This window comes from Sycon ciliatum, chromosome 5 (assembly GCF_964019385.1).
Source record: "Sycon ciliatum chromosome 5, ocSycCili1.1, whole genome shotgun sequence".
Classification (NCBI taxonomy): domain Eukaryota; kingdom Metazoa; phylum Porifera; class Calcarea; order Leucosolenida; family Sycettidae; genus Sycon; species Sycon ciliatum.
The window spans coordinates 33,673,410-33,687,033 of record NC_088647.1 but is presented as its reverse complement, the minus strand read 5'-3'; the positions used below and the strand labels follow the sequence as shown (position 1 = coordinate 33,687,033).

The 13,624-nt window shown below is 46.4% G+C and overlaps 1 protein-coding gene and 1 long non-coding RNA gene across 2 annotated transcripts in view; one reads left to right on the top strand and one right to left on the bottom strand.

Annotated features, from left to right (window-relative positions):
• LOC135818409 (leucine-rich repeat-containing protein 34-like) overlaps positions 1-13,624 on the bottom strand; it is a 39,574-nt gene that overhangs the window by 7,623 nt on the left and 18,327 nt on the right. The window contains exons 6-9 of the mRNA XM_065331781.1: positions 7,594-7,689; positions 7,053-7,091; positions 5,949-6,067; positions 5,003-5,158 (exon numbers count right to left, since the gene is read on the bottom strand). Coding sequence (XP_065187853.1) covers positions 5,003-5,158; positions 5,949-6,067; positions 7,053-7,091; positions 7,594-7,689 — 410 coding nt within the window. The remainder of the gene's footprint in view (positions 1-5,002; positions 5,159-5,948; positions 6,068-7,052; positions 7,092-7,593; positions 7,690-13,624) is intronic.
• Positions 219-1,590, top strand: LOC135818407 (uncharacterized). Its single transcript, XR_010553679.1, has 3 exons — positions 219-724; positions 838-919; positions 1,537-1,590. It is a non-coding gene; the product is annotated as an uncharacterized LOC135818407 (long non-coding RNA).

Here is a 13,624-nt window from a genome sequence, read left to right as displayed (position 1 = left end):
AATGGTGCCCTGCCTCGAGACCGGCCTTGCGCTGGTGTGAAGTGTACGCATGACATCAGAAGATCCGATTCCGCTCGACCAAGACCCTACACAGAGCTGGATCGGCGTTGCACACTCTGGGGGGTTATGTACTCTTGATACCATGTTTATCTACTCTTGATACCATGTATACAGCGCTACAATGACCAAACGTAGCTAGCTAGCTGTGTATTATTGGAAAGGCTTTCTGTCTAAAGCCTTTCCATACTGGTGCTCGATGTTTTCAGTTTGGGGACACCAAAATTAGTGTACCGCTAAAGACACGTGGTCGACACGTTGTGACACGTTGCTGACACTTTGTTGACACGTGACCCAATTACCGGCCTACCAAGTGCCTTTGGTGACCGCTAACAGCAACTGTGGAACAGTGCAGTGCCCTTTTTTGGAGCAACGTACGAGTAGTGCCCATGGATTATGACCCCGCGACCCCAATCTACGTGGCGGTCCGCAATTCGCTACTTCATACTGACTGGCGTCCGACATCGTCCCGAATTTGGCCACAATCTGCTCTCGGGACCCCTATAGGGCTCCCTGACCTGCTCCATCTCCGCCATCGTCAATGTACTGCGCATCCACCCAGGCCAGGACTGCACTTACTTACGGGAAGGAGTATTTGCAAGATGGAACCTGGGAACTGGAAGACGACGAAGAGGAAGCGTGGGAATCCGGCGGCAATGGCTGGGATGTAAGTCCAACATTGCTGGTGCCAGAGTTGCCACTGCTTGCTTATAAGGGAATCATGTGTGTTGCCTTTTTGCCTTTTCCGACGTCCTCCTCCGACTGTACTCCCGATCCCAGGACTGAACTTACGGGAAGGAGTGCTTCCAAGATGGGAGACGAAGAAGAAGAAGCCGCTGAATCCGGCGGCAATGGCTGGGATGTAAGTCCAACATTGCTGGTGCTAGAGTTGCCACTGCTTGAAACCGCTCTGTGAGCGGTTCTGAAAAACCTCTACTGGTGCAGCCCCGTCGTAAAAGTAAGAAATTAGAACTGGCGCATTGTCCTCCCAAATGTGAACTGATCCACCTAAATCGCGATTGACGGGACCCGAACGCACCAGTAGCACGAGGTTCCTACCTGTGGATGCAGCTGGGGACGCTGGTCCATAGCCAAAGCCAAAGCGGCAAAGGTGGGCTTCGGTGTAGATCTAAGTGTTGTATGGTAACTTGATCAGCGCCGACGCCGGCTGTGATCCTGTGCCCTCCCGACCTCGTGCTACTGGTGCGTTCGGGTCCCGTCAATCGCGATTTAGGTGGATCAGTTCACATTTGGGAGGACAATGCGCCAGTTCTAATTTCTTACTTTTACGACGGGGCTGCACCAGTAGAGGTTTTTCAGAACCGCTCACAGAGCGGTTTTTATATGGGTAATGTAGATATATCTACGTGTGTGGGTGTGCACGTGCGCGTACTGAAAAATCGAAAATGCTTTTTCGAAATTTCGCACGTTGTTCAAACGTGATACAGCAGACGTTTCTTGTTGGTTTTGTTGTTTTAGCTTTCTGAAGCTAGCTCTGCAGTGGATAAGAAACATTCCGTGTAAGTGGAGTTGTATTTCCGTACAGTAAGCTACTAGTACATCATGCCGAAAGTTCGTCGCAGTCGCCGCAGGCCGCCGGATGGCTGGGAGTTGATTGAGCCTACCCTGGACGAACTGGATCAGAAAATGAGAGAAGCTGAAACAGATCCTCACGACGGAAAACGTAAAGTGGAAGCCCTTTGGCCAATCTTCAAAATTCATCACCAGAAATCACGCTACGTGTACGATTTGTATTACAAGCGGCGTGCTATTAGCAAGGAATTGTACGATTTCTGTCTGAAGGAGGGTTACGCTGATGGCAATCTCATTGCCAAGTGGAAGAAACAGGGATATGAGAATCTGTGCTGCCTGCGCTGCATTCAAGTTCGGGACACTAACTTCGCCACCAACTGTGTGTGTAGAGTACCCAAAACGAAACTCGAGGAAGGCAAAATCGTTGAATGTATTCACTGCGGCTGTCGAGGTTGCTCGGGCTGATCCACCTAGCTTCTGCATGTCGGTACGTTGTAACCTGTCTCCTGTACATAGTGATATTTTCTCTGCTGATGTCATTTCAGGCGTGGTGTTGTTGTTGTTGTTGTTTGTTGCTCTTGTTATTGCCCTTGTTGCGTGGTGTGTTAGGTTTCACTGTCGGTCTGTGGATCTGTAGCATCACTTGTCCTTGTACATATACTTGATCGATAAACCTTTCGTATTCTCAACAGTCCGTGGCTGTTGCATTTCGTCAATAGTTTTACCATTGCATAAAACTATAATCACAACATTCATAATCACAACATTCATAATTTTGACACTTCATTGAACCTAGTTTTAAAATGAAATCTGTCCTTGACATGAAAAATGAAAAATAGACAATAATGACATGAAAAATAAACAATACAGTACGTATCGCCTATAAGGTTGGCGGCTATAGTGATCAACTTCTCAAATTCATTTTCATTTGCCGTAACTAAGTATGCACAGCTACCATTATAGTTATTATGTTGCCTATACTAGAGTAATCAAATTCCATTGTAAAAGACCTCTACTACATTTTTTTGCATTGGTTAAAGTAATTGATGTGAAATCAAGTGGTGTCAGAGGCGAACAGGAAGTTACTTTTTTGTGAAAAATTTGCCCAGTGTTGTTTCGTGTGTTCTACGTGTAGTATTAGTTGTCCAAAACGCCTCCATCATGAGGATATGCTGACGTTGTGTGTCAGGAGCCTTGGCTGCATAGACATGATATATTTCTCACGGTCAGGACGAGCAGGAGTACACAGGACGCACGCTGCAACCAACTATGCCGTGTGTGAAGTCATGTACGTGTACATGTATGTGTACGGTGGTGCGCTGAGTCTTTTGATACCCCACTCGCATACAGTACATGTAGTACTGGTCATAGTAATATATCGCTTTATATAGTGATAACATGCTCAAAATCAAAGACCGACGCTATATGCGATACTGACCGTCCAATGTAGTGACAATCGTATCTGTATTGGCTGGTACGCGTGTTAGAATGCATTGCATGTGAGTTGAGTCTGGAGCTGTTATTAGTATCCGCTTTTCAGTGTACTTCAAAATCGGGCAACTTTTGCACCTTTCAGATTTAAAAAATGTATTCAACCATCGGAGGTTGACATTTCTGTCGGCCAAAGCAGCAACAAGATTTCCTTGGGGGCTTAAGTATAGTAGAATCGTGTGCCCAAGAACTTTGTTTCCAGGTCAGCCTGGACGAAGGTGCGCCTGTGGCGTTCTTAGCATTTCAGGCTGGGCGTTCTTGGGCTCCACGTTCTCCAGCGCACGACTCTAGTGTACTTGTTTCAGTTGCCAGATGATTGCAGTCTGCCAGGGCAGTCTGACTAGCAACCAGATCCCAGTGGACCCTTTCTTTGGATGTGCGTCTGTTTATCATTATGCGGAAATCGATACAATACTATTGCTATTGAGCGTTGAGAATGAGTGAGAATCGTTACCTTTGGTCAATCAACCAGTCAATTTTAGGGAATCATTATAATTATGTGCGCTTCGTTAGAATAATGGCTTTTACAGTACGTACATGTTCACGGCGAGAACAAATCATGTATTTCGGTTCTGGCAAACCTGCTGCTAAAACTGAGGTAGTGCAATGCTGACAATGGGAATATTGCATATTCCTTCCGAGAGCAATGCTGTACAGGTATACATGTACGTGAAGTCTTGGCTTGAACTTTGATTGAGAAACGACTTACACGCATGCTACCGGTACTGGCCCATCACTAGGCAGCACTACTTTGTGTTTTTGTTGCCAGAAAGCATCATGCAATACGTGTATGACAAAGAATGTTCAATCCCAAGCAGTTTACTAGTACCGTAACGTCGCGTATAAAAGCTGGTGCTTAGGGCCGTATAAGCCGGGGTTCAAACCATGCTTCTATTCAAGTTATGCTTCTATTCAAAACATGCTTCTACGTCAACATCATCAGTCTACACTGTGCAGTGCATACTGCCACGCGGGTACTTGCACGTGTACTCTGCAGAGAGCAATTTCTATTAAAATCATGCTTCTGTATCACAGCGCGCTTCGAAAAATCGCTTCTATTCAAGTCATGCTTCTATACAGGTCATGCTTTTGTACGCGACACTACAGTATCTTGGTACAAGGCTGCTATCCCTAGAGCTAGAACTGTATCCACTCACAGACATACATGTAGAAAATAAAATAAATAAACAAGTAAAGTTAGCCGGATTCGCGGCAGCGTCACCTGACGTGTTGAGAAACACATCAAGCAAATCCATTCGCATCGGCGGGCCACCACTTCGGGCATACATGTACTCTTCTACAATGTACTAACCCACGTAGTAGTGGTGAAACGAATGTCAAAACCTACTAGTCGAATATTCTTCAGCTTAACGAACGAATGAACGAATATTCTTTTCGTAACACAGATGACATCACATGCCCTCCTCTCAGTCATTTGATGGATATTGTCAATACTAATATATTATTAGGTATGACAAACGGTAGTGCCACGTTAAATATACTGCCACATAAGGCTACTTCGAAGTTCATAAATGTTATGTGCAACATCGGCAGTCCAGTATGGACATACATGTGCATGCGTGCAGTACAAAGTCACAGGCAGGCTGTACGCACTGCACTGTACCGTGTTCGGCGTCCATGTATGTACAGGCACTGCATTCGAAGTGACGTAACGAATACTCGAATGTGACTTAACGAATATTCGAATGTGCCAAACCGAACGAATGTTCGAATATTCGAATATTCGTTTCACCACTACCACGTAGACATTGCAACTGCAAGGAGGACCACTTCGGTTCCTTTACAAGATTACAAGATGAGAACAACCAATCCGGGCATGCGCAATACGTACTGTGAAACTGTGTGCACTGTAGTAGAAATGATAAAAACTTGTATACACAACAAAGGCCCCTTCACTCACCATTCCAAACCCGACCTGCCGGTCGTCAGGGCACGCGCCAGTGCCAGTGTGCCACCGTCCTGTATGCGATTTGACTCCAGGTTGAGCGCCTTCAGCGCTCCGTTGAGACTCAGATACGTTGCCAAGTACTCGGCGCCGTCCGGTGCAATCTTGTTCCTGCAATGCATACCGCAAACGGAGGTCGCTTGGCTTGTATGTGTTTGTCCGTAAACCGCGCCATTATTGGCATCAGCGCCTAAGCTAACACGCTGCAATGTGGTATGTGTACAAATGTCATGTACATGTACGTAGTTATGCAGTGTGTACAAATGTTATGTACATGTACGTAGTTATGCAGTCAAAGCATTAAAGTTCACCGCATGCCCGTGTTAGAATAAGCTTTTCACGATATGTTCAGGCATTCAACTTCCAAGTACAGGAGTATGGATGATCTGAACCTCTATCCCTACAAACGCCAAAGCCAAAGGCCAGTGATGCTTGACCTCATAAAAACAGCAGCATTGTGTGTTGAGCGGATAGTGCATGTTTTTGATGAGGTCCACGCTCACTCGCCCCGTACTTTATACTTAACCACCTGTTTTCTGTGGCTTCTAGTCTTCTGTTTTCGTGTGTACACTTTCGAGTTACCGCAACTGGCCCTGATTATATTTCTGTAGAACCGTGTGTGTGTGTGGGGGGGGGGGGGGGGGGGGTGGTGGTGTTCCTGTACCGGTATTTCAAAAGGTTCTTGCCATGGGCACGATCATCTTCAGGGGGTCGCAGGGTATTCGTTGCGGCTATGAAGAGATGGGGGGGGGGGGGGCTCCCCGTGGAAAAAATGGACAATTGGGTCCAAATAGCCCATATATTTTGGATTCCAAGTTCTCCACATGAAATTACTGGTGCGTCTTTGGCCGCACCAGTTCCGACGCCCATGCTCTGTGCCAGTCTTCGCTGCATCCCTTACCCGACCAAGTCCAGGTGCACGAGGGTCTGGTTGACGAGCAGACCCTGACATATGGTGAACATGTCAGAACAGCACAGCGACCACCAGGGCAAGCGCAGCTCTTTCAACACCACGTTGCTCTGAGTAGGGCAGTGTGAGCACACAACAATACTCAATACTGTCGCAGTGTGTCAGGCTGACTGAGGCACCGCTCAACGCCCCTAGAAATCATACTGAACTATTACAGCACAGCTCTTGACGAGATGTCAAAGTGCTCCCGAGTTGTATTATTCAATAGTCAGTATTTGTGACACAGTATTTTGTGACATATACTGTACAGTAAAGTGACCACCCCACGGTGCAAGCAAAAGCGGTCGTTAAAGCCAGGTGGTCTTTAGAACCAGGTCCCACGGTGTCTGTGCAGAACTGTCGGTGCATGGAAAAGCGGTCGTTAAGAGCAGGTGCTCGCTAAACCCAGAGGTCGCTTACACCAGGTTTTACTGTACTTGACTGTGTAGTACACAAGTCATTCATGAACTATTATCATGTTCTGGAGATCAGTTTCATTTTGCATTTTTGATATGTCATACATATCCAGCATACTCGTTTTATGACAACACAATCGTTTAATAAAAGGTACTCGATTAGAAGAAATGGACGATCGTTTCATCCCTAATAATATTATTGTGAATCGCTCAAGGAGGCAACATTTTATTGAATAAATGTACAGCCTTATTGTACTGATACAGCTCGGCATTGCTTTGTCTCCCGCTCATGTCACGCGAAGAATTACATTCAGAACTGTGATTGTGACGTCTGCATTCCCCATACTCCTTATAGCTACTGTATAAGTAAGTCTATAATTTAAAAAAAAATTGTCTCCAAATCGACTATTTAGAATTGACAAAGTTCGGCCGATGTCATTGTTTGTTTTACATAGCATATTGGATAGGTGAGAGAACCGAGCCACGAAAACATGCTCAAAATTCATGCTTTGGAGGAGCGGTAACAACCGATCATCCGTCAGCCAGCACTAGATAGAGCGCTGGATAAGCAGTGGCTGACATTGCATCTGATGGCAAGAAATGTCTAGTGGCTCTGCCAGCACTCGAACACATTTCTTACCTTGAGCATCTTTCCCAGATGATGCGGCAGGCTTCCAACCTGTGGAGACCATACGAAGAACAGCGAAGAATGCACGTGAGCTCTACACTTGTGCCACATCTCGACCAATCACATGCAATATAATGTCAATCGGATTTTCAATTAACTTTGAAGCCATCGCAGGCTCGGTGCCTTCTGAAGCATGATCATACCGCACTTCTGCACATATAGGCTCACGTGCTCATGTCTGGACATTAGCGCACCCCCTAATTTATAAGCGCATACGCTTCTTATACGTAAACAATATTGGTGAAACACCCGGGAGCTGAATATACTGCTAAGCAGTGTGATAACACCGTTGTTTAGAACACAGACAAACATGTATTGCACATATAAGCGCATGGGCTTCTACCCGAACATGTTCACACAGCAAGAAATCTTTTTTTGCAGCAAATTTTCACTTATAAGGCTTATATGTGGGGAAGTACGGTATGTACCCCTCCCGTGGGCCAGACCGGGCCAGAGAAAAGGGAAACCGTGCCTCCCGTAAACAATGACTCACGCCTTGTGACGATAGAACAGGGCGTCCAAGATTGATGTCCTCCGTTGTTCTGTTGGTTTGTAATGCGATAAGCACTTGCTGAAGGCCATTCATGTCCTGCAGCGAAAAGAAGAAGAAAAAAAGAAAGAAAAGAAAAACCACCAATGGACTCGGATGGAGAGCCAAGGATAAATTTATAGAAAAGAAAAAGGACCAAGGAACTACAAGTTACCGTATACGTCAGTGTCGTGTAATGTTATCGCATGAGCTGATTGTTTAGTAACTGGTGGCGTTAGTGGACATTATAGCGTAACTTGTAGTTTCTTGGTCCTTTTTCTTTTCTATAAAACCTCCATTCACCATCATTTCGGTTGTTTTACCGTACTCCAGGATGGAGACAATTTAGGTATTCAAACTTCAGCTAACTTCAGTAGAATCAGTCCAAGCATGCATGCCTTACAGGTTAATAGTTGAACAACGATGAAAACCCCCCACCCCCATGCAGGGCTAAACTTGATGCAGCTGATAATTTCTCACGGTCTGCAGTACTTGTCATGGGATATGATCCTGTCCTCCGTGAATTCTGCGGCAGAATATCAGAAATTTCGCGCAGAATTCTGCGGCTGAAAACAGTAAATTCTGCGCTAATTCTGCAAGTCCTTCTAGAGATCCCATCTTCCATAACCTTCATGAAGGTCCTGCCAAGGAGAATTTTTCTCCGGCAAAACACCGTTATATATATTCGTCTCGAGACGTATGCACCACATGTTCATTACGCAGAATGTTGAATCTGTGACCAACGATGGTGAGGGAGGTTGGTAACCACTGTTGCAGGGAGAGTGAAGCTGCTGAGAGCAGCAACAGGGAGCTCGTTCTTTTGAACTCATCACCTGAGCACAAAGACTTCAGACGCAGCCAGAGTGCTCAAAGATTAGACCATCCCAGCTCTAACTCTTTAAAACCAAGTTCTAAGGAGCGCGACTCTAACGCAGACACACATTCATACATTAACACACACACACACACACACACACAAATCGCCGAAGCTACGCCAGAAAACAAGCTACACTACCAGCAACTTGGGATATACCGTAGGCTGATAGAAGTACACACAGTCTATGTACCATGTACGCCTGTCGCAAGAGAAGGAGCATGCAGATCTACACGTGCACCGGTTACACATCAGCAGATCGCTCTCTAAGAGCAAGATCCAAATGAAACAGACCTAGACTTGCACCACGCAACCGCCAAATCCACGTAACCGGCGAAGCCATGCACACCCGGCCTACAGCAAACGCGTGCACGCACGCGCACACACATGCACCTGAATAGAGCGCAAAAAAGACACTCGCACAAGAGGCCAGCGAAAATAGGGTACGATACAGCAAAAGAGCTGAATTCGCGAGTCAGAGAAGGAAAGCAGACGTGAGCCATGGCGTATTCTTCCAGCAAAACTATGGTCTGAGAAAGAGCACACCCCACCATCAACAGACTAGGTGCAAAACTGATTCTGCAGAGAAGACTAAGTAGACTATAGTAAACCGTATACAAATTTAATAACACTCACTGAAAGCTAGACCGAGAGTACTCCAAAAAGACGGGAGCAGAGAGTCGGGAAATGATAAATAAAATCAGATACCAGTAGATAATGCTGCGAGATCTTGTCTGGCATGAGTTAACTGATATACGGTAGCCACAAACAGGACTGGCCTGCACACAATCCGGTTGCGCCAGCGCGCGCATCGGTTCCAAAGCCGTGCAGCTGCGCACTGTTCGTGATGCACAGTCTCAGTCGCCCAGCTGCACTGTTGTGGCTAGAAGCGCCAGCGTAGAGAGCATGGGTTCAGCACGTGGCTAGCCAAAGCTGCTTTGGACCATAACGGGTAGCAAAGCAGATAGAGTCTACCTGCACTCAGATAGGCCTACATACAACTCCAACCAAAACAGGCAGAGCTGATGGCAGTCTCATCTGCGAACTCAGCAACTGGATAGGATGGGCTCCTGAGCGTGAGCAAGACACTGCAATCAGCCTCAGTGCAGGATGCATGCTCACCGACTGATCAGGGGTGTTATTGTTGAATTAACAGTAGAGCTATCCTCCGAAAGGGATCGACGTCTTGACAAGACCTGCAGTTGAACGGTGCACTGCAACCGGCAATACGCAATACAGATGGGGGCCCACACGCCACTAGACATCCACTGTCTGCTGCAGCTGTCCCACACTAGAGCGCCACACTGAGGATCTTCTCGAACAACTCTTTGTTCTGCACTTCATCCACCGAGATGAACAGCGGTCGGCCATGCATGGTGATATTTCCCAAAGCGCGTGACTTCGGCTGGATGTCGCTCAGTTTCCCCTCGATCCGCTGCCTCTGGTTCAGCATGCCTCTAATCTCAACAATAATCCGCTTGCTCTCAGGAGTGTAAAACATACGATGCACTACGGATTTGGATAGGAAGATGATTCCAATCGTAGGTCCTACACTGCCAACAAGAATCATAGCTGCCATGGAGGCTCGGAACGTTGCAGACGACTCCACCAAGTTCGAAAACGTCAAGACACCAGCCACAGTTGTTGCCAGGCACGTCGTGGCCAGAGAGCAATACTTCACGTAGACCATGGGCTGCGAGTAGCCCCAAGTGTACGCCTCAGGTCCTGGATTCGACCACATCATTTTGCTGGGAAGATTCTGGCGAAGTGGTGACGAGGCCGAAAACGCTCGTCCCGCAACGCGAAGGCCGCATTTCCCTAATCCAGATGCTGCTCTAACAGCAGCTCCGCATCTCAAGAAAGCTCTGCCATACATTTTCGGAGAGCTTGAGCTAAGGAAATAACAACCTACGCAAAGTCCAGGAAAAACAAAAGACTCACTGAAAATAGTAGTACAGTGTATATTCAAAACTCAAAAGTAAAAAAAAGTATTTTTCGTTGCCCAATCTTTACAAAAAAAGTCGTGACACCGCGCGTACATATCATGACATCACGTCCATCCCCGGAGTCGTAAATGTTTTGTTTTTTTCCATCATAAACAGCCTCTTTAGTCCTGCGCACGGCTGTTAGCTGCACTTGGATCGCGGCAACTTAGTTTTCTGCACGTGAACCATGAAAAATCAATGCATGCTCATGCATGTTCATGCATAACCAGTCAGCTGGCCTGCTCGCCCACGCATTTGACAGGTAACAATTCCATCAATTTTGAGATATCGCTTCGTTCTAAGTCTCAAAACAGTTCTAAAGTCATCAAACCACGCTGGTAATCGATGGCTATTCAATGTTAACATCTTCAGGAAGACTTCAGCCGTTTCCCGAGAGTTTGGGCATCGTTGCCGTTATTTTTCACGGTGTTCTTCTTCCTCCTGTCTGGAGCTGCAATTGCATCCTGGAATTATTTGAAAGGTATTTCGTGCGGGCTGTGGGGGGTTCCAACAGGCATAAACTGACATCGCTATAGGATAACTGGTAACTTTCACCCTTCAAGGAGGTAGAGCAATGAGAATTTTTTTGTGGCGGTCGTCCAATTTTTGTGGCGGTCGTGGCTGTATTTGTGCACTTCCAAGGCTTTCATTCTGCCTGATACTACTCTCTACTGTATGGGAATCGTTGTTTAGGCACATGTAGCTGTCTTATTTGGTAGATCTGCTGTTTTCAATCACTTGGGACACTTTGTCTAGCCTATTTGTCTTTCGTTCATGCCATCTATCAGTTTTGTGGGGTGCCTTGACCTGTATTTGTGAAGTTCTCGAGTAAAGACCCTAATTCTTGACTGGAGTAACGTCTTGAATTGAATTTGCTGGGCGAGCCCTCGTTCACGCAGGTGTCCTTATCGTAATAGTCAATATCTGCTTGCTGGACGGACTAGCGGCTAGAACAGGTAAGACCAAATGGTCCAAGTGTGTACTAGCACACGATTGTTTCCATCATCGTGAAATGAGCGTTGTGGAATTGCAGTCGTCTGCCTTTGGCACTGAGGACATGAGGAGAGTTGATTGTTACTTCTGCTCAGCAATGAAGCGATCATCATCTCTCTTTGTTCTAATTATTGAGAGGACATACCGGCATCGCAATCAAGTAAAGATTAGGCAAACCTCGCCAACCTCCAAAGAGAGTCGAAGATATTTTCTCCAAATGCAAAGACGATCTTTGTGAGTTTGTGACTTGCATTTGCGTGCATACATGAGCATGTCACGAGCCACGGCACGTGCGCGGTTACCATGCCATCTCGAACCGACGCCATCTTTCTAAGTTGCCGCTTCTTGACAGCCGTGTGCGGCCCAAATCTAAAAGACGTTGTTTTGCAAGTCCCGTTTCAGTCTCAAGCAGACAACCTGAGCTTTGCATGGGTGGAAAGACCATGTCCTAGGGATGTCGAAACGGCTTGTTGTCATGTCCAGAACTAGGGCATAAGCTGGGGAAAACCAATTTTAGGTTTCGTTACGGAAGTCGTTATTTTACGTTATTTTACGACTCCTTGATTGAAATTGGCAGCATGTGATACGATATTTTATTGAAAATTAGTGCAGTCGATGTGAATTTGTTCTTGTATTTGGATGATTCGTAGATCATGGTTGCCCTTTGCCGAGCGTTCATTTCCTATTGATGGTGATTAGAGATGGCACAGATTGATTTGTTGTAAAATTCGACCAAAATCACCCCCAAACATGGATCTTTCGTATGAGAGGATTTCATTTATTGGGACACTATCTCCACAACACCAGCGGAAGAGAGCTAGCACGAGCGAAGCAAAGGACACCGGAAAACGGCAGAGTGATAGCGATCATAAGCTGATCTTAGCAAACGAGCGATATGGAAGATGTTGTAAATAATAGCGCAGTAGTGTATTTGTCATTTGCTGCAGAGTTGAAAAGTACAATTCAAATTCAAATCAATTCAAAAACTTCAATAGTGCGGTCCACTAGCCTTAGCTTTCAGACTCACTGTCCGATTCACAGTCGGACTTACAGTCCAATCCACTATCGAAACTGCCTTCACCCTCATCATGGCATTGTGTGCATGCGCGCGCGCGCGCGCACGCACACACACACATGTACACACACCGCACAACACATGACATTGTGCGCGCGCGCGCTCGCACACACACATACACAAACCCCACACGCACGCACACACACACACACCGCACAACACATGGCATTGTGTGTGCGCGTCCGCGCGCGCACACACTCACACACCACATAGCACGCTAGAGATCAGCAAGAACCTACTTGTACTTGTACGGGCAAAACCAAAATAAGTTCCACTGCCACTGGCAATCGTTGAAGTACAATAGTGGTGATCACCATCACTGATACAACGAAATTATTATTTGAAAGAAAAAGAAGGGGAGTCATTTTACGACTCCCTGATCACGTCTGTATTTTACTACTCTGGCCCTGGTAATGGTGATTGGTGGGTCTTCCTGTTTCGCAAGACGAGAGCTGGAGCACTGTACTGTATTATCAAGAGTACATAACCCCGGGGGTTATGTACTCTTGGTATTATATTTATAGAGTAGGCGGGGGGCATTCGTTTCAAGTGAAGGCTAGGCCACTGAACATCCGAGCTCTCAGTGACTCCACCACTACAGTAGACAAAAACCAACGCAGCCTTGAGCTACCATGCAGCAGAATGCTCCTACACTCGGACGTCTCTTATCCGGGCACCTTGGGACCGGGCATTGCCCGTATCTCAGGATAACTCATCTACCATGTATCATATCATTTTTGAAGAAGTTTCTTTTGAACGGTATTGCACATGTTCAGGATACAAAAGAAACCGATTGATAAAAGTGTGTGAAATTGTGTGAATTACATAGGCTGGCAGTGAAAAATAAGCACTTCCACATGCGGAAAAAAATTCAAACCCCCCAAATTCGAAGCATTTGTGCTGAGGAGCTCAAGCTGAAGGTGCTCGGTAGAGAGACGTGCCCGTATAGTATCTGAGGCGTCCGGATAAGAGGCGTTTGAGTGTACTTGAACGTGTAGACTGATGGTAGTGTAGTGCCAGTGCAGTGGGCCGGGATCCGGGAGCTATCGGGAGGAGTGAAGGATATCG